Source organism: Phodopus roborovskii, unplaced genomic scaffold (assembly GCF_943737965.1).
Source record: "Phodopus roborovskii unplaced genomic scaffold, PHOROB, whole genome shotgun sequence".
Lineage (NCBI taxonomy): Eukaryota > Metazoa > Chordata > Mammalia > Rodentia > Cricetidae > Phodopus > Phodopus roborovskii.
The window spans coordinates 23,694,000-23,714,516 of NW_026126480.1; the positions used below are offsets into that span (position 1 = coordinate 23,694,000).

General features: G+C 35.0%; 1 protein-coding gene across 1 annotated transcript in view; it reads left to right on the top strand.

The window, feature by feature from the left end:
• The window catches only part of Pde3b (phosphodiesterase 3B), a 121,947-nt gene that overhangs the window by 77,542 nt on the left and 23,888 nt on the right, over window positions 1–20,517 (top strand). The window contains exons 2-5 of the mRNA XM_051192719.1: window positions 3,698–3,748; window positions 8,430–8,678; window positions 11,214–11,353; window positions 17,601–17,698. Of these exons, the coding sequence (XP_051048676.1) occupies window positions 3,698–3,748; window positions 8,430–8,678; window positions 11,214–11,353; window positions 17,601–17,698 (538 nt within the window). The remainder of the gene's footprint in view (window positions 1–3,697; window positions 3,749–8,429; window positions 8,679–11,213; window positions 11,354–17,600; window positions 17,699–20,517) is intronic.

Consider the following 20,517-nt stretch of genomic DNA (forward strand, 5'->3'; position numbering starts at 1 on the left):
GGTTCTGTGAATATGCACAGGAGCAACCAGCTGTCTTGAGGCTATAAGATGGCATCCTGATAGCTTCCAGGGTAACTGGCAAGCTGATCCATTTTGGTAGAAATGTGCCTAGCAGTGTGTTGAATCTTTAGGAAGATGGGAAGTGTCATCCAGTTACTGTTTCAGGAGGTGGGCTGAATATCTTGGATACTTCCTGGTGCTGCAGGGTGATGAGTGTGATCACAAAACAGCTACTTTCTGATTATGTAGGTAGACAGGACTTCCTGGCTGGTTGTTATGTTTTCCTTTGAAATATGTGACCCTAGAGGTTAGCTGGATCAAATTTGTCTTCTCATTCTACATGTAGCTGCGATTTAAAGTGTGCACTACCATGCTGAATTGGTTTATGTGGTGCTGAGGGTTGAAGCTAGCACTTCATGTGTGCTAGGCTAGCATTCTATCAACTGAGCTATATATTCAGCACCAGTCTCCCACCTCTTCCCAACTTTTTAGGGCAGGGTTTTAATATTTACCACTTTTCATTTGTCTAAACTCAGAATATAAGCAAAGATGAGATCAATTGTATAAACGGTCAGCAGGACTACTTTATCCCAAAGTCTCTCAACCTATTTTCATTACCTCCAACTAAGAACATTAGTATGACTATAAATATGATGTTGGCAATAAAGTACAACTAGCTGAAAGGGTAATGTTGATTGATCAGATGAGTCAGTGAAGTGGGCAGAATACTTGATGTTAAGCTATCCAGATGCAAGTGTGCTTGCGTTGATAAATCAATTTATGCTTTGACTAATGCATCTTAGAAATGAGACATCAGCATTTATTTGGTGGTATCTTTGTGAAAGAAATATTGAAGCATGAGACACATGATATAGTAGTTTTTCAAACTTATATATCAGAATGCAAATTAGTAGATTATGGCCTGCCCCTTAAGAAATTTTTAGTTACATTTCATATGACTGTTTTCATTTATCTGTTATAGAGTTTTGTTGGTAAACTTGAAAAAAATATTAGATTTATAAAGAACATAATAATGAGAGGAATGGTGACTAAGCTAGTTGATATCCACAATCCCCAAGAAACTGTCAAACTAAAATAAGGCCAGAATTAAAGTATTACAGCTAGATCTCCAAAGTGAGTCCTATACAGATAGCATGCAGAGAATGGGCCATAGCAGTCTCAAGTATAAGAGAATCTCAGGAATTTTAGATTCAGTCTTAAAGTCTTAAACTGTATTATTGTTTTAAGAATCTAGGTTGCATGATCATTAAGTCACAACCTAAAGTACTTATTACAGTCCTACACTTAGGGCAATGAGAAATAACTGTGAAAGAGTAATAATACTGTCTTTTCAAATGTAACTGTGTGTAGCTTCACCATAGACACTGGCTGTGGCTATAGTATGTTTGGATTTCCTTTAGAAAGAAATAGATTTCAGTAGGAAAAAGAAATTGCTTTCTGAAAGGATATTGATGAGGAAATAGTAATAATAACCACAGCCCTTTTTTGAAAGACTAAAGGTAGTGTATTTTGTAAAATAGATATCACCAAATTATAGCCCACTGAGACTATCCTCCTAGCAGCCTTATTCTGAACTATTTTTCATATTTTATTTTAGACATTTTAAAGGAAAATAAGCAAGCAAACAAACACAAAAGAATCTGCTGTAAGGGCTATATTTGGTTTGCAAAGCTTGTACTCTGTTCTTTTACAAAAATAGTTTTACATCCACTAGTAAAACATTTGAATAGTAACCAAATGGGTAACACATTAAGATTTTTTTGCAACCTTTTGCTTTGTTGATTGCCATGAGTATATTCAGGCTTCAAAAGAGGCTTGCCTCATGTGTTCTCTGCTGAGACAAAAAGGAGGTCTGGTTGAACCCCAGTGATACCATTGCTGCTGCCCAGTGCTACCAGTAGATCTGGAAGCTGATCAAAAATGGGCTGAACATCTATCTGTAAGCCTGCAACTGTCCATTTCCGGGCCTGTTGCCAGAAAAAATACACCTTGTCTGGAGGAAGGGCAGCTAAAGGGTGATGCCTATTCTTGAGTGCCTGAGAAGGTGACTTGGATAAGAAGTACTGGTTTCTTAGGAGGTAACTGTGAACTTAAAATTGACCCACTGCATGTATCATAGCTACAGGGCATGTTTTTTAAAAAACCAAAAAAACGACGACCACCACCACCACAGCAGCAAAAGCAGATTCTTACACCCAATTTCTGCCATATATACCACATACAACACTAAAGAAAAAGAGACCATGAATTTTAATGGGAGAAAGGAGGAATATATGGGAGAGGCATATTGCAAATTCAAAAACAATTTTAAAACTACATTTGAAAAAGTAACTATTTAATGAAGACAAGATCAAGAATTCGGGCAGTGGGGCACGCCTCTAATCCCAGCACTCGAGCACTTGGGAGGCAGAGGCAGGCAGATCTTTGTTTAAGGCCAGCCTGGGTTACAGTGCCAGGATAGGCTCCAAAGCTACACAGAGGAACCCTGTCTCAAAAAAAAAAAAAAAAAAAAAAAAAAAAAAAAAAAAAAAAAAAAAAACAAAAAAAAAAAACCCAAAAACAAAACAAAACAAACAAACAAACAAAAAACTTCCCTCTCCTGGGTTCCTTTTCTTGTCTGCTTATAGTGGCTTCAGGGATATATGATATATAACATCAATCAGTCATTAAAATAAAACAAGCCTTTAAAAAAAGATATTTTTGCAACTAAAGGACTTAAGCCCAAGGGCAAGAACCAACATACATAGTATGCAGAACATGACAAGGAATTAGTTAAGCAAAAAAGAAGGGATGTATTCTCTAACTCAAAACAGTATAGAAATTTAGAGTAGATAAATGGTCATGACTGTGAAAGCTTACTAAATTCAAGTTAACTGTTTTGTTGAATGCAGTGAGTGCTGGACCAGACAAGCAGGTAACCAGGAAGCCATCTACAGAAAGGGCAGAGAAAGCAAGGCTGGGCTGACCAGTTGAAGGAAACGAAAGCAGTCACTACTTATTTGTGTATTGAAAGGAGTATACTTTGATACTTGTAAACCATTTAAGTATAATTTAGCCTAGGGAAGAAGTTCTGAAGGTTGTCCATGGGAGTGCCTTATTAGTAAGGAAATAGCCCCACACATAGACACCAATTTAAGATGATGATGATTCTTTGCAAGGGGCATCTGCTGATGTTTAATATTTCTTATATTTTCAGTGACATGATTTTATATCTCTTTTTCCTTTTTGATATTTTTATGCATGAAAAATTTAAATCTACTTATATGTATGTGTGCCGTGTGCATGTAATGCCTGTGAGTCTAGAAAGGGACAGCTGCTCTCCTCCAATTGGAGTTACAGGTATTCTCTAAGCCACCTGATGTGGGTGCTGGGATTTGAACTTGGGTCATCTGTGAGAGCAGTAAGGGCTCTTCATCTTTGGGCCATCTTTCCAGCCCATAATAAATACTTGAAGGTTAATATAAGTTACTATAGTGCCTTTGTTCTGAAAATGCTTTACCCTTTGGTTTACTCTGTAATAGATAAATGAAATAATCTATAAAGAGATTATTTTTATTCTCATCTTCCCAACTCCCTTTCTGATGCTCAAGCTGTTGTGGGCATTTTCAGTGGAATCGGGTGCAGTTTGTCTTTGTGTGTGTTTGTTCACAGCTTGTAACCCAGTGCTCTTTTACAGATGATTCTCTGGGACTGGGACTTGAAGCAGTGGTGTAAACCTCATTACCAGGTAAGCACAAAGGACAGTGATGTCTGTTCAAACTACCCATCCTTTTGATAAAGTTCACTCATAGGTCTTCTGTATAATAAAATGTTCTTTATCTGAGCTTGTTAATCCAAATCTTCATGGAAGTAGATTTTTGTAAAAGTTTATTAAATATAATAGAAAAATAAAATAAAAAGCAGTTGTTTTAAAAGTCCTTCTAATATAATCATGGCTCAAAATAAAGTGTTTTCTTTATATTAAGGCTGAGGTTTTTTAATTTCCCTTTTTCTGGTATTGGACAGTGATGTATAGGGGAGAGAAACAGATTTTAGGACATGTATGAAAGACTAAATCAACTGGTAAAGCATTTCATTAGGGAAGCAAAATGCTCTGCTTTCATTTTTCTGAAGTACTTCTTATTGATTTTTAATATATGTACAGAAAACTGTACAACTTAGTAGATTTTCACAAGTTAACCCTTCTGTGCAACATGTACCCATGTGAAGAAAAAGGCCATACCATGACCTCAGAGCCTCACTTGTACCACTGTATCCCCATAGAGAATCCCCATCCTAACTTCTAGCAGTTTTTCTTATTTGCATACTTTATATATGCATATTTAAATGTAAAGGGAATAATGTATACTTTAAGATCATTTTTGTTCACTTAAGTATCATATATCAGTATCAGAAAAATGAAAATAGAAGTATAAGTAGAAACAGAAAAATAATTTTAAAACACCATGAATTGTATGTTATATATTGTTATAATTGCTAATTTTTATTTTGATAGGTCTTTTTGAATTATAAATGTGCACATGTATATTTACTCTATAAAATTGATTACTTCATATGGCATTTTGAAATATGTTTTTCACAGTAATAGAGAAAACTTAAGTATGTTACAGGAATTTTATCATTCTCTTAGCTTTATTTCACTAGTTGTCTTAACACCAACTTTTGAAAAAAATGAATGCCCCTTTGAGTGGCTGATTTTTATTTTGTATTTAAATGTTTCTAGTTTATTTTTTATTGTTGTTGTTTTTGCCTTGTGGCTGTGGTATGCCTGTGCATGTGGTGCTCCCAAAGGCAAGAAGAGGATGTCTGCAGTTATAGGTAGTTATGACTCTGCCCTTTTTGCTTTTTTTCCTCTTCATTTTTAAATAATAATTTGTTTTTTTACATTCCAATTCCAGTTCCCTCCTCCCCTCCCCTCTCCTCTCCTACTCCCCCACCCCCACCCGCTCCTCTGAGAGGCAGGATAACTGCCCCCCCCCCAACCCCATGCATGCACTTAGGCTGAGCAGTTACCTCCCATCTGCTCCTCTGAGAGGGTAAGGCCTCCCTTAGGAAGTCTACTAAGTCTGTCCCATCATCTCATTGAGGCAGGACAACCACACCACCACCACACACACACACACACACACACACACACACACACACACACACGCTCATACATTTAGGCTGAGCAAGGTACCTCCCCATATAGAATGGGTTCCATTAAGACAGTTTGTGCATTAGAATTACATCTTGGACCCATTGCCATTGGCTTTATATATTGTCCCAGTTGCACCATCATCAGCTGTATTCAGGGAGTCTAGTTCAGTCTGACAACTGAGGAACCTGTATAAGTCCTCTTCTAACAAACCTTATCAAACATAGCATTCATAAATGTATTTTCTCACACTGAAGAGTTAACACTCTTTTAGGCCCTCTTCCTAGTTATTCAGCTTCTCTCTGGAGTTATGTCAATCCTGAATTCTACTGTTTCACTCTAGCTTTTTTTATATTTTAAAAATGGAAACATTGTATTTTTTTCTATTAAGTTGACTGTGAGATTAATTAGTATTCAATATAGCAGTAACCAGTTTATTTTCCACTTTTTCCGTTGAATGAATATATTACAGTATATTTATCAATTGCATTGTTTTGCCCCATTATTGTTTTATGCTCAGTTTTGGCTATTGGAAGTGATAATGCTGGAACAGTCTTTTTGTTGGTTATGTAACTTGTAGTGAATTGCTTACATGTACATATATATGTTCATTTTCAATTGATAGTGCCAGACAATTTCCCAGAGTATGTGTTCTTTTTATTCAATAACCAGCAGTATATAAGGGTTTTAGTAGCTTTTGATAGTAACTGTATAATGCTCTTACTGATAACTCATTAGGTTAAGGGATGTTTCTTATGTTAATTGGTCACCTAGATATCCAGTGATCAAGTCTTTTGTAAATTTTTATTTCCTCTTTAATTTACTCATCAGTAGGAGTTCCTTATGTATTTTGTACATGAACATATATGTACATGATCATGTATGTGTAGTTCATATACATATCTAGGGATTATATGTAAATCTAAGGTATACTGAAGAACTCCCTCAAGAGTCATGAAGATTTTTTTCAATGTTACCTTCTAGATGATTGATTGTTTAAATTTATACCTTTAGATCTGTAGTACATTTATTATTAATTTCTTAATTTGGATAAGTTTGACTTTTTATATGTTTGTCATATAGCTTAAGATATCTTAAACTTTTTTATTACATTTCTTTATTTATTTGAGTTGGGAGAGGCATATGGATGCTAGAGAGTTGGTGTTCTCCTACACCATGAGGAGTTCAGGGATTTCATTGACCCTAGATCCAATTCTAATTTGAAAGCTCTACAAAATAGAAATATTTTTAAGGATATCTGCTTTTTTTTTGGGGGGGGGGGCAGGGGTAGGGTGGGGGTGGGGATTAGTTCAAGACAGTGTTTCTCCATGTAAAAGCCCTGGATGACCAGGAGCTCACTTTGAAGACCAGGCTGCCTCAGACTCACAGAGATCTGCCTGCCTCTGCCTCCCGAGTGCTGGGATTAAATGAATGTGCCACCACTGCCTGGCAAAGCAGTTTTTAATTTAAGCTTGTTTCCTTATTTTCATCTGTTAGGATTTTGCTTGGCTTTTTAAGTCCTGCCTTCATAGAATCTTACTGTCCTTTAAAAGTTGCTTGAAATCTGAATTTGTTTTCCCAGACACCCAGTATTAGAGAAAGAGAAAGGCCCTTTCTGTTTCCTGTGAGTGCTCTACCTCCCATCCTCTCTGACGTCTGCCAATTATGAATCACTAGCAAATTCATTGACTAAGAACAGCACATACATATATGGCTGTGACTAATCTCAGAGACCTCAGACTAGAGCTAAAGTAGTTTAGAGTTGCTTCCTTCTCTCCCTCTCTTTCTGTCTCTCTTTCTATTTGTCTCTACTTCAGTAACATTTAAGATGCAGAAATAATTGTTAGCTTTTTGTACAAACTCAAGAATTTTACTGAATATAAGACAATGAGAAATGGAATCATGTTCAGCGTTAAAAGTTAGAAAATTATTTGAATATTCAATTGAATTCTGTGCTGAGTCATTTTGCTTCCTTGCTCATTATTTCTCTATCTCACCTAGAACTAAAGAGCAAGACCTTGTCATAGACTGAAAAGAATTCAAACACCTCAGTGAATTCCTTTTTGAGTTTTGGCTCTCTGACGTATCGACTATCTCCTTCATTAATTTTTCTTCCATTTGCCCTGGTGTCCATTTTTCTGGCTCAGATAGGCCAGGCTGACTTCTACTGCTACTCTTTGTATTTACTAGACTCTCTGCACCAAATATTTGTTTTGTATACTTCTTTCAGGTCCTGACATACACTTGCCTTTTAAGTGAACAATGACTATCCTCTAAAATTGTATTAGCTCTAGTCACCCTTTGTTCACTTTTTTGTGTCTTTGCATTTTGTGCTCTTTATGATATTCAAAGTCTATGTGACCTTACACTGACAAATAACTTGGGATCTAATGTTCTCAACAATTGTAAATAGAATTACCAAAGTTTTGGGTTCTAGCTCCAACTGTGCCATTCATACATTTTGTCTTAATTGTTTAGCTCAACTTATGACTTGTTCTTTTGAATCCTCATACCATTTTTCTATATTTTTTCCACATTTTTTCATAATAATGCTGATACACCTTATTTTATATGTTCTCCATGTATTTCAAATCAGCCTAAATGTTATCTTTTTTTTTTTTTTTTTTTTTTGCTTTCGAGACAGGGTTTCCCTGTGTAGCTTTGGAGGCTGTCCTGGAACTAGCTCTTGTAGACCAGGCTGGTCTCACACTCACAGAGACCCACCTGCCTCTGCCTCCTGAGTACTGGGATTGAAGGTGTGTGACACCACCGCCCGGCGATACTCTGCTTCTTAAGTAAGGTTATGAAAGAATGGCTTTCCATGCTCCTAAGTTTTGCCATGAACAAAAGGAAGTAATCAATAAATTATTGAAGTAGCAAGATTGTAGACTTCAAAATAAACACATACTTAGTTGTATGCTAGTTATAATTTAATTAATGATATTTATCATAAAATAGGGTAAAGAAAATAAAACCAGATTACAAATAAAATACCAAAAGAAATGAAAGGCTAAATCTTACAGTATCTGTTACATACATAAACACACACACAACACACACACACACACACACACCAAATTAGAATTCTGTTAATATATTATTCATGCTAGGTCCATGTGATTAAAATTTTGTAATTAACAGGATTCTATTATTTAAGTATTATAGATATACCTTAGTTTAAATCAGACCTTTTTTTTTTTTTTTTTTTTTTTTCTTGTAAATGTCAAACTTTCTGCTTATCAAATACATAATTTCCCGTTTTGTTTTCTAGAATTCTGGAAGTGGAAATGGAGTTGATCTTTCAGTACTAAACGAAGCTCGCAATATGGTGTCAGATCTTCTGATTGACCCAAGCCTTCCCCCACAAGTCATTTCTTCTCTGCGGAGTATCAGTAGCTTGATGGGTGCTTTCTCAGGTTCCTGTAGGCCAAAGATTAATCCTTTCACACCATTTCCTGGATTTTATCCCTGCTCTGAAGTAGAAGATCCAGTAGAGAAAGGAGATCGAAAACTTCACAAGGTTAAAATACAGTAATCATCTAGCCTTATTTATCTCATTTAATGATTTTTTCATTAAAAACATTACTCTAAATGGTACAATATACTTTTTCCCCCAAATAGTGTCTTTTTTTTTTATTATTATGTCATGCTGCAGTAGCTTTACAGAGTTACAAATGAAAGTAATTCTATACTTATTTTTTGTTAATTTCTTCACAGTGTTTAGGATTGAACCCAGGGCCTTACATATGCTGGGAAAATGTTATGCCTCTATGTGTTTTTATTTTAAATAATGCTGCTGTACTTAGCAGTTAAAATTTTTATGCTAAGGGCTATTTGGTATCATTGTAGTAAAAAGTAGAAAGCACCAAGAAACTTATTTCCAGGATTATGTAACTAGTAGATCATGCCATTAATCTCTTTTCTTTTATAGAGTTCAGGAATTACACTTGTTGAGCCAAGAACAAGTGACCATTATAACAATATATCATTTTTACTTAATGAATTTTACAGATTTAAAACCTTGCCTCCCTTTACTCACTGGCATTTTTATAGCTCAGTGGGCACTGATTTTTCCATAATTAGATGTAGAATTAAGTTTTTGTTTGTACTTAAAAAATAAGACTTTTTAGACACTAATACATACAGGGTATATTAACTTGATATATTATTTATGCTTGTTCGTAGTGCTGTTATCTGTCACTGTATTATGACATCTTTATTAATAGTCAAGATAATAAAGGTATAAAACTAGAAATAGTTTAAGGATTACAGTAGTTCAACAGTTAAGAATTTACCAAGAAAAAATAAAATTCAAGTAAGTTAATTTTGTCAAATTGCACTAGTTATATGGAACCTAGGAAAGAAAAATACAGGATTTTAAAGGACTTTTGACCAGTTAATTTCATTTTCTCAGGTCTTAGCATTAGGGTTTAGAAATGTTGAAAAATTATGCAAGGGCAGTAAGTAACTTGAAAACTATTGGTCATCAGAGTTGATGTTTTTACTTTTAAAACCTTTACCAAATAGTGTTTGTATCCTTTAGAGCTCATTTAACAATGGCATTGACTCCTGTGACTTTTTAATATACCATATAGTCACAAGTACCCAAAAGTGATGATAGTCATTTATGAAATGATTGTAAGATATTCTTGAGTTCTCACAAATATTTTTCTTTTTCATTTCCCCCTGACATTTATTGATCTAAGATAGTGATTTTTTTTAAAAAAAATTTATTTTTATTTTATGTACATTGGTGTTTTACCTGCATATGTGTCTGTGTGAGGGTGTTGGATGTCCTGGGTGCTGTTAACTACTGAGCTGTCTCTCTAGCCCTAAGGTAGAAAATTTTAAAGACAGTAATTATTTAAAGTCATAACCATGGTGTCCTCCTGTAACTATAGCACTTGGGTGGTGTCATCCAGGAGAGTTATCTACATAACAAGACTTTGCCCCTAAAGTCTAAAAACAGAAAATATTCTGATAAAAAAGGATCCACTGAAATCATTATTATGGTGCTGTATTTAGTGTACAGAAAAGTTTTTTTGTATATTTAAAAAACACTTTAAACATGTTATTAATTAAGCAGAATGTCTAAGTAGCTCATTTCCTAAGCATTGTAGTTAATTACAGTAATTTAGGTGCTGGAATCTAATGATATAAGTCATGTAAGAACTAGAAAGAGACAATCTTGCCTTTTCTTTGGGTTTTTAAAACTCATTATAATTTCATAACTAATTTGTTTCTGATTTTTGGAAAAGCATAAAAATACAAAGTCTTAATTTATTTTAGAAAAGAGCCACAGAATTGGTAAAAATAGATAGCTAGATAGATAAATAAATAGTAATCAAAAGGTTATAGCTACAGGTAATTAAATAGAATATTTAGACATATGTTAAGAACTAAGAAAAAAATCTGGGCGTTGGTGGCTCACACCTTTAATACTAGTACTCAGGAGGAGTCAGAAGCAGGCAGATCTCTGTCACAGGCCAGTATGGTCTACAAAGCTACACAGAGAAACCTTGTCTCGAAAAACCAAAAAGAAAAAGAAAAGAAAAAAAGAAGAGAAAATTCATAAAGCAGACATTATATTAGGTGTGTCTCAGGGACATAGTTATTTTTCAGTGGTCTAAGAAAAGTATTATTCCCTTTAATTGAACATTTAGGTCAATTGAGAATTTAATAAAAAATTACAGTAACATAGTGTTTAAGATATTCTGTACTTAATTTAATCATTAATTTAAAAAGTAACCAAGAACCCTGTCATGTACTTTGGATACCTTTTGCTGAAAATATAAAAAATGAAGGTCATCCTGGGCCCTAAATTTGTTCTCTAAAGTTGATTTTCAGTATCAGTCTTCCATACCCATTTTTAAGCTTCAGCTTCTCTTTCTCTCGAAACTGTAAAATGTAAAAATTAAAATGTGTAGTTTAAGTCATTCACTGGTTTTTTATTGGAAGTTGTTTTACCTGTACACATTATATTGATGTTTTCATGCATCCTTATATATGGTATATTAAAGGGTGATAATTCAGCCGGTTTGAAATTACTTGACAGGGACTGAGTAGTAGAAACAGTTTCCCAACTGCACAGCTGAGGAGGAGCTCTGGAACATCAGCATTGCTGGCTAAAGAGCAGCACTCAAGGTGGGAACGCAGCAGTGGCAGGCGGCCTCACCAGGAACTAGGCCTTTCAAGGTAAAATTCTGAGACCTTTTAAACTTGTCTGCTTTGTTTTGACAAGTAAAGTTTGAAATAGTTTTAAAACCAAAAAATAATTGTTGCAGTATTTTTGGATAACATAGGTAGAAATTCTTAAAGGTGTTAACGCCTGATGTGGTCCTAAAAGTAGAACCTGTATTGAGACCTTGAGCTGGTGTTTCAGTTCTTGTCTCTATCAAAGGGAAAAAAAAAAAAAAAAAAAAAAAAAAAGGAAAGATGAGTTTGAAGTAAGGTTTCAAAGTTAATTATAAGGCAGAGAAATACTACTCAGGGGATACTTCAGGCTTCTAAGGAGAGAGCGGCACTGTGGGATTTTGGCCAGCTTGATAGGCAGGCTTTAGGAGGGAAGTATTGCTTAAGGTATTGTTCCCAAGAAAGGAAAAATCAGGGAATTCCAGGAATGGTTGGAATTTTCTTTGGAATGGGGCTACTCCCTTTACTGTCCTTATATGGGGTGTTCAGATGTGGGGCATAACATCAGATCCACGGTGGGAACAGACAGTTTTGGGTTAGCCCTTGTTTTTATTAAGCCTGCATAGCCCACCTTAGCAATAATAGTTATAATCAAGAAACTGATTCTTAAAAAGAAGGCAGCAGTCTCTCAAAACTTAGGTCAGCAGGGTACAGAGAATGCTGGAAAGTTTAAAACGCAAAAAGCAACAACAACAACAAAACATGTCCATGCTGAGACAGTGGTTCTCAATCATCCTAATGCTGTAGCCTTTAGTATGGTTCCTCATGTTGTGGTAGCCTCCAGCCATAAAATTATTATTTTTGCTACTTCATAACTTTGATTTTGCTACTGTTATAAATTGTAACATAAATGTCTGTGTTTTCTGATGGTCTTAGACGACCCCTGTGAAAAGGTCATTGTATTACACTATTCCAAGAATGGGTTGCAATCCACAGGTCGAGAAATACTTGCTTAGGGATACCAAAATCAATTTGGCTTGTTTTGTTCCTGGACCCTTTGGCCTCTTCTGCAGAGGCTCAGGTTTCTATTATTATGCTGGGTGGCATTCAAATTTATGGAGGCAGTCACAGATTCATTTGTGTAGGGGGCCAAGGTTGGTGATTTCACAGTTACTGACTTGGAAAAAAAAGAATATTCCTCAGACGTATTACAGTTGCTAGTGTAAGGTAGCAAGACTGTTCTTAAGCTGAGACGTTGTCATTTTATATACTTTCTCGAGAACTGGCTTGAAATGAAAGACCCGCAGATTCGTGGACCCTCACCCCCCAACTCAGGAAAGGCGTCCCCCCCAATCACTCACGAGAAGCGGTCTTGATGCAAAAGCATGAGGTCTTTTTATATTCCAGTGCACTGGGGTCCACAGCCATACTCCATGTGGGGTAGAGGACTGGGAACCCTGGGTACAGGGTTTAGACAGCTTTTATAGGGTTACAACAAAGCCCGCGCATCATAAACCAATCATCTCATAGTATCCAGTGCAGACCAATCAATTTGAACTATCCAATCCCGAACTTAGCCCAGGAAGTCTGCTTTTGCTAGGGCTTCTGGGTGGTGTGACAAGGCTCATTTCCTGTGTTTACTCACTCACAGGTGCTGTTGTAAATAGCCCTGTCAGGTCAAGAATGTGACCTTTTACCTACTCACTGCTAGGGGGCAGGGTATAGGGAGAGTTAGGCTAAATTTTTCCATCCTTACAGAAACAAAACAGTGCTAAATCAGAAATCACAATAAATGAGGCTGGGAAAATACAGGAACTAATGTTTTATGAATAGTAATAAATACCATTTATCTGAAAACAAAGGAGTTGATACTTCATCTTTTGAAAGCCGTGAAAGATGTGGATCTCTTATATGGGTAGAAACTTGTTTTTAGTTAGTTACCAGGGTTAATAGAATTGTAATGAATGGGAATTCCATGTTAAGCTACTATCTTAACTACTGAGCAGGTATCAAGCTAAACTTTGTTTAGTTTGAGCTGTGTACAGTTACACATTTGAAACAGTAGATGGCAGGATTGGAACATAGTTGTTCATATGTTAAAAAAAATCTGTGTTAAGATATATATATATATGGGAAATATACTCAGATAATTATAATTTCCACATTCTTGTGGCTTATTTGAATTTTATATTATTTATTCAAGCTAATTCCTTTCTCATAAAACTTTAATATATAGTACATTGAATATTATAGTATTATGAATTATAGAATTATGAATAATTTATAGAACAGAAGAATGGGAAACAGTAAAAATTTTGTATTAAACTTAAGCATGATAGTTTTTTTTTTTTATTTGTTTTAAATGTAGGTATGATGTGGCGAAATGGGAAGTAGGAAATGGGAAGTGAACCGAAGATTAGGTTTCTTTGCCATAGGAAGGAATCACAATCTTGGAAGTATTGTTGGGTTTAAAAAGCAAGAAAATGGGGGCTGGAGGCTGCTCCTCCAGATGTCCTGAGTTCATTTCCCATCAACAGCATTGCAAACGTCTGTAATAGGATCTGACGCCCTCTTCTGGCATACAGCTATACATGCATAGCAGTCATATATAAAATATAAATAAATAAAAAAATTTTAAAAATGTTTAAAAAGAACAAAGATGATGGGGTTTTATTCTTCATATTTGCATTACAGCAATATATTTTCAGTTAGAAATGTTTGACATAGTAAATTCAAGTCATTTTTAACATAAATATAGTATAGAAAAATTTCAGTTTAAATCTCACGATGAAGGTAGATTCTCTGAATTCAGCAAACTTATTCAAACAAAGATTTAGAAATTTGATCAAAAGAATAATTGGTGTTAAGTATGTCTTCTTTAAAGAGACACATGCCTTAATGGCTAACGAGGATTTTTCTTGCTTGCAGAAGCTGGAGTTTCTTAACAATACATTTCCAAATGTACTTACACATAGTTGGGATAAAATAATGTGTTGGCCCATTATATAAACTCAACATAAGCCAGGGTCATCTGGGAAGAGGAACCTCAGTTGAGAAAATGCCTCCATTAGGCATTTTAGGTAGACTGATGGGGAGGGGGCCATTTTGATTAGTGATCAGTGTGGGAGGACTGTGAACCATCACTGTGGATGGTTCAGCTGCTTCTATAAGAAAGTAGGCTGAGCCAAAACGAGGAATAAGCCATGAATCAGCACTTTTTATGGCCTCTGCCTTCAGGCACCTGCCTTGAGTTCCTATCCTGACTTCCATCACAAATGGAATGTGACCTAACAGTTGAAATAAACCCCTTCTTCCCCAAGTCAGTTTGGTTGTGGTATTTAATCACAGCAACAAAGACCTGACCAAGTCAGGAATATGTAACATATTAGCAACCACCACTCTTTTCAAGTCTCTAGACACATGCTATTTGAAATAAATTTATGTAGAAACAAATATTTTATATCTGCATTGTCTAAATTGAAGCCCTTAGCTACATGTGAATAGTGAACATTTTGACTGTGTCTAGTATGACTAAATAACTGAGTTTTAATTAGATATTAGAGAATTTAGTTAAAAGTCTTGTGACCATCATCTAAGACATACACTATGTGACATCAGTTAATACCAGTGATACTTTTATCCAGGAATCTTTAGGGTTTTAATAGTTCCTCTGCATTCACTCTGATATTGTTATAGTTTCTCATCCTGGGTTATTGGGTCTTAATTTGAACTCAGCTTTGTGTCTGATTATAGCTTTCCTGACTATGAATTAACTTGATTATAGTTGTAAACCTTTCTGGATATAATTGAAGCCAGAGTTTTCATCCCTCAACTGTCCTTTTAAAAATTCTTATTACTGTTTGGTCTTTGTTTCTTGGCATAATTCTATCTTCCCCTGGCTTTGTGATTGTTTACAAAATTAATGTACCTAGAATGTTATCTTTGTACCTTCTACTTCATTATACAGATAGGAGTTGTCTCTGTAACATTGCCTTCTATTTCATCTTCTCCTTTATCACTATTTCATACTTTTGCTACAGCTGTCTTGGACTATTGAATTAGCCTCTTGTAGGCAATTTTAGTATTCTTTACCAGTTGTTCCATCTTCTTAAATCAAAGCTTTGATTGTATGGATTTCTGATCATTAAGTCTTGGGATCCCTTACTAATGCCTATATATAAACTCTGAGTCTGGAAGTTGACAGTCTGTTGTTACCTTATGACAGATCTGCAGCCTTAATTGGAAAAGGTGGAAATCCATGGAACAGTTTTTCAAAGAATTAGAGTAATAGGAGGCACTGGCTTCTGTTGCACTGGAAAAAAAAAAAAAAAAAAAAGTACAGAAACAACAACAATGTTGCTGATTTAAAAAAGAGCATTAAAAATTGTATAAGCTCCCTGTGTGAAAACGATAACATACAGCTTGCTTTAGACTTCCTGAAGCTTTCTAATAAGCAGTTAATTTCCAAATAACTGAATTATCAGCAAATGCTATCACATGAGGAAAAAAAAGGCTTTGTTCATTAAGGAGAAGTAACCAGTTCAGCTTGTGAATTTCCCTAACACCTTTTTTCCCCCCTATTTTATGAAACTTTTCACTTTCTAGCCATTCTCACCCATTATTATTGAAGTTTCCAATTTCAGTGAATGGTTTGTGATTACACTAACAGATATTTGAAGACAGTTGTTTAACTTTCTATATGGGTTTGGCATCCATGTTGGATTATAGTGTTGATGCTGTGAAGCAAAAGTACTCACTCAAAATTTCAGAGTAGACAAGATCTGTTATTTGTCGTAAAGTAAAAACCTAAAGAGTCTATTATTTATTTGTCCTTCAAAATACTTTGAACACTTCTATCAAGGATTGTGCTATATCTGTAGTGAATGTGGATATAAGAAAGATACATACCCAAAAGGAATTCAAAAATCAAGAGTGAAACTCTAGGGACTGGGTAATAACTCGGGGAATAAACTGTTTGCTATTTAAGTGTAAGGATCTGAATTTGGATTTCTAGCACCTATATAAATGCTAGATGGCAGAGACAAGATATCTCTGGATCAAGCTGTGTAGCTAGACTGGCCCTATCAGCAAGCTCAGGACTCAGTTGTAAAACTGAGTAAGGATGAGAGTAATCAGTGACAGTTCCCTCTGTCAGCCTCAAGCCTCCTCATGCGTACTTATATACATGCAAGTGTACCTGCCTATGAACACATACATGTGTCTACACACATATGAATGTGCATACACAAATGCCCTCATACTACATAAACATTCAGAAATATTTAAGCATTAAAATTATGAACAATATGGGACCATTTTTGATAGAAATATGAATGAATACCTCTGAGATCAAAACTTTTTTTTTTTTTGTTGAGTAAATGGAGTTTGAGCAGGAAGGGTGGAAGGACCTAGGGAGGAACTTACTGAGAACTGAGCCTACATCAATAAAAATTGAAAGAGTAGACTGAGAATGTAGTCCTGACACCTGTTCAATTACTGTGAAGGATTTGTTATACTTGTAACTATGAAGAAAAATGGCTGCTAAATAAATGTCTGACAGAAGTGGCGTTCACTATATCATTGAGGTCACAGCTGGAGTCAACTAATAGAAGAAAGTAGGCCAGTAAATATATAAATATATAAAGAAGGGAAGATGTAACATGTGTTTCATATACTGTGTATCTTAGTGTGCTGTGATTACATATGGACAGTATATTAGAACCTATAATAAATATTTCAGCCCTATAAAAGACTAGGTTAATGATAGTGTCTTAGAGAGAGGAGAACAGAAAATAAGGAAAAGCTTGACTTTAGATCAGTGGTACTCAGTTAGGGCCATGGATCACAAAGCCTACACTGTCTAAAACCTTCTTAGACAACCATATTACCTGGTCTTACCTGAATTGAAAATGTGGGGATGAGATCAGTGTCTGTTTCAAGAGGCCTTCCAGCTGCTACACCTGTTGGGCCTAATCTGTTCCATAAAGTTTTGTGGACAGCATTATGGAAACTTACCTGTGCCAGTTTATAGTATTTGTGGGTGCTTCTTTTCTACTGTGGCAGGATTAAGAAGTTGCATCTGAGACATGAAATGAAAAGTCAGAAGCATTTGTTATTTTTGCTCTCTTAATAGAAAAGCTTTGTTGCATCTCCTCTGGGGCTTAGGCAGAAGTTTTCTTATGTCTGAATGTAGAAGTACAAATGGATTAATTGGTTCGCCAAAACAAAAATAAATAAATAAATAAATAAATAAATAAAAAATAAAGGAACTTTTTATGAACTAAAAAATCGTACTTTTTTCTCTTATTAGTCATGGATGCCACCTAAATGGGCCTTTCGGCTTAACAGTTCCAAAGCAGAGATCATCGTCTGTGTCGCTGACTCATCATGTAGGTTTGAGAAGAGCTGGTAAGAATCTCGTTTTCAAAAATACATTTTTAAGAGGCAAATTGTTACTGTTGTACAGACTGGCTTTGAACCCTTTGTGTCAAGGGCTTTTTCTACCTCTGCCTTTCAAGTATTTGGAACTATAGGTGTACATCTCCTTGTCTGGCTTACAAATGATTCTTTTTGAATTAAACATGGGAATCCTCAAAGCATATGGTAATGTAAATTCTTATCATTTTACACTTTTTACTTTGAGTATCATATAATGTGTTGACATGGTTAATCTATTTGTGTTGGCTACTATTTGTCCATATTTTTAGCTTACTCAGTAAACACATTTTGGACATTTATGTACTATATAATTTGATAGACACTAGCCTTCAGATAGGAAATAAGGAACTATTTTACTGACTTGAAATAGTTTCAGATCCAGAAAAGGGATTTTTTTTAAAGGGGAATGTATTGATTTTGTCAAATGGTATTGTGATAAAAATATTTAGTATTAGAATAGAGCAATCCCTGCTTATATCCTGACAAGTCATTCTAACACAGTGATTCAACTTCCCTAATGCTGTGACCCTTAAGTTATAGTCTCCCAAATTGTGGCAATCCCCCCCACTATAAAGTTATTTTGTTGCTAATTCGTAACTAATTTTACTACTGTTATGAATTATAATGTAAATATCTGATATGCAGGATATCTGATGTGCTACCTCCGCGCTGGGGGCAGGTGGTGGTCACAACCTACAATTTGAGAATCACTGTTCTAACAGGATGTCCCTTAAACTAAAGATTGTAGGGATGGGGAAATACCATAAGGAACTTAGTTCAGTCCTTAGGTGGTAGTATACTGGAGAGGAAGAGGTAGGCAGGAGGATCCCTGGGGCTCACTGGCTATCCAGCCTAGTCTATGTGTCTAGTCAGTGACAGACCTGTTTAAAGGAAACAAAAAAAAAAAAAAAAAACCAAAACAAACAACAACAACAAAAAGATGGACAGCTTCCAAGGAAGAATACAAGAGCTTGTTTTTTGGCCTCTACATGCACATGTATTCAAATACATATGCATAAACATACACATATCACATATGCACATACATGTAAACACATACACATGCAATACAGATACGCACATACATAAATAAGTAAACAATCAAAAATCCCCAATTAGATAATTTTTCAGAACTTCTTGGGTGAAAGATATGGAATAATGGCTTAGCAGTTAAGAACACTGGCTGCTCTTGAAGGAGACCTGGGTTGGATTCCTAGCACCCACATGACAACTCAGACCATCTGCAACTTTTATTATGGGGCATCTGATATCCTTAGCTGGTTTCCATGGGCATGAGGTACAAAAATAGCACATAGACATGCATGCAGCTAAAAATCCATATACATAAAATAAAAGCATTAAAAAATACTATATAGTAATATCAAAGACTTTTTTTCATTATTCTTATATAACATAATTCTTTAGTGCATTTTAAGATATACATGTGAAGATGTGGTAAAATATTACCAATAATCAAGAGAAATAGGCACTAGAAACAGAAGATTTACATATGAGATTGTAATATGTAATAATGTAATATGTAATATGTAATAATGATATTTAAAAGTAATGCCAAAAATGCCTCACTACTTTAGACAGAGAATTGGCATGCACAGGAAAGAGACAGTCAAACATTTAGAACTGAAGAAAACACTTTCTTAAGTTAAAAGTCCTTGGGGACTTGCAACAGAAAATAAAAATACTGATCATAATAACTGAGAAATCGCAAATGTTGAAACTGAATTACAGAGAGAATGAAAATAGACAATAGGACCAAATGTGCAAAGTAGAAACACCATCAAAATTTCAAATATATGTGTTAATAAAATTACAAAGGAAAGGATAGTATAATTTTTTAGTTAATAAAACTGATTCATAAAAGTCAGTCAGCTCTCAGTAGCTAAATGTAGAGAAGTACCTCAGATAAAACAGTCAGTTTCCTGAATTGCAAAGATAAAGAGAAAAGTCTCCAGAGGATCCAGGAAAAGATTATTTTAAGGAAAAACACTAACAAGCACAACAGCAACTCTGGAAGCCAAAGACAACAGACCTATGACTGAAAATTTTTGAAACAGTAAAAAATAAATAAATAAATAAAATTCCACTGTTGAGCTCTTTATCTAATGCAGTAACAATGGAGACTTAGTGGTATAGAAATTCCTTTCCACTGTTTTTAGCACACACATATGCATACACAATAGGTGCATATTAATGTGTTTGTAATAACTGTTTCACAGTGTGTAGACTATCGGTACAGCTAGAGAAACTTGTTTTATTTGTTCAGGAAAGATGCTACATGCATATAATATAGAAAACACTGGCATTGTTGGTAGAGAGGTATGATTTTAAAAATTCAGAAAAAAATAGAAGGAATGATGAAAAATGAATTGCAAAATAGGTTAAAGACCTAAACAGAATGGCATTCCATTAAGAAAGGGGGGGGGGTGGAGATGGAGTTTCGTGAAGAAAAAAAGGAGACCCACAAGTCCAGTCATTAAAACTTATTACAAAGTTGTGGTAATTAAGAGTATATTATTGGCCTAAATAAACTCCAATTTTGGGTATTGTCAAGTTATTTTCAACAAAGATGCCAAGATGACTTAGTAGTAGTATTTTCATTTCATATGCTGCTTAAAGTGGATATGCAAAGGAATGGATCTAGAACCATGCCTCTCAAAAACTTGTAAGTTGTGTTAGAACTTTTAAAACATGATAGTAAAGTTGGAGAAGGTATAGAGAAAAGGCACCTATAGTTACATATTAGGGATTCAAATTGACATAGCCAGTCT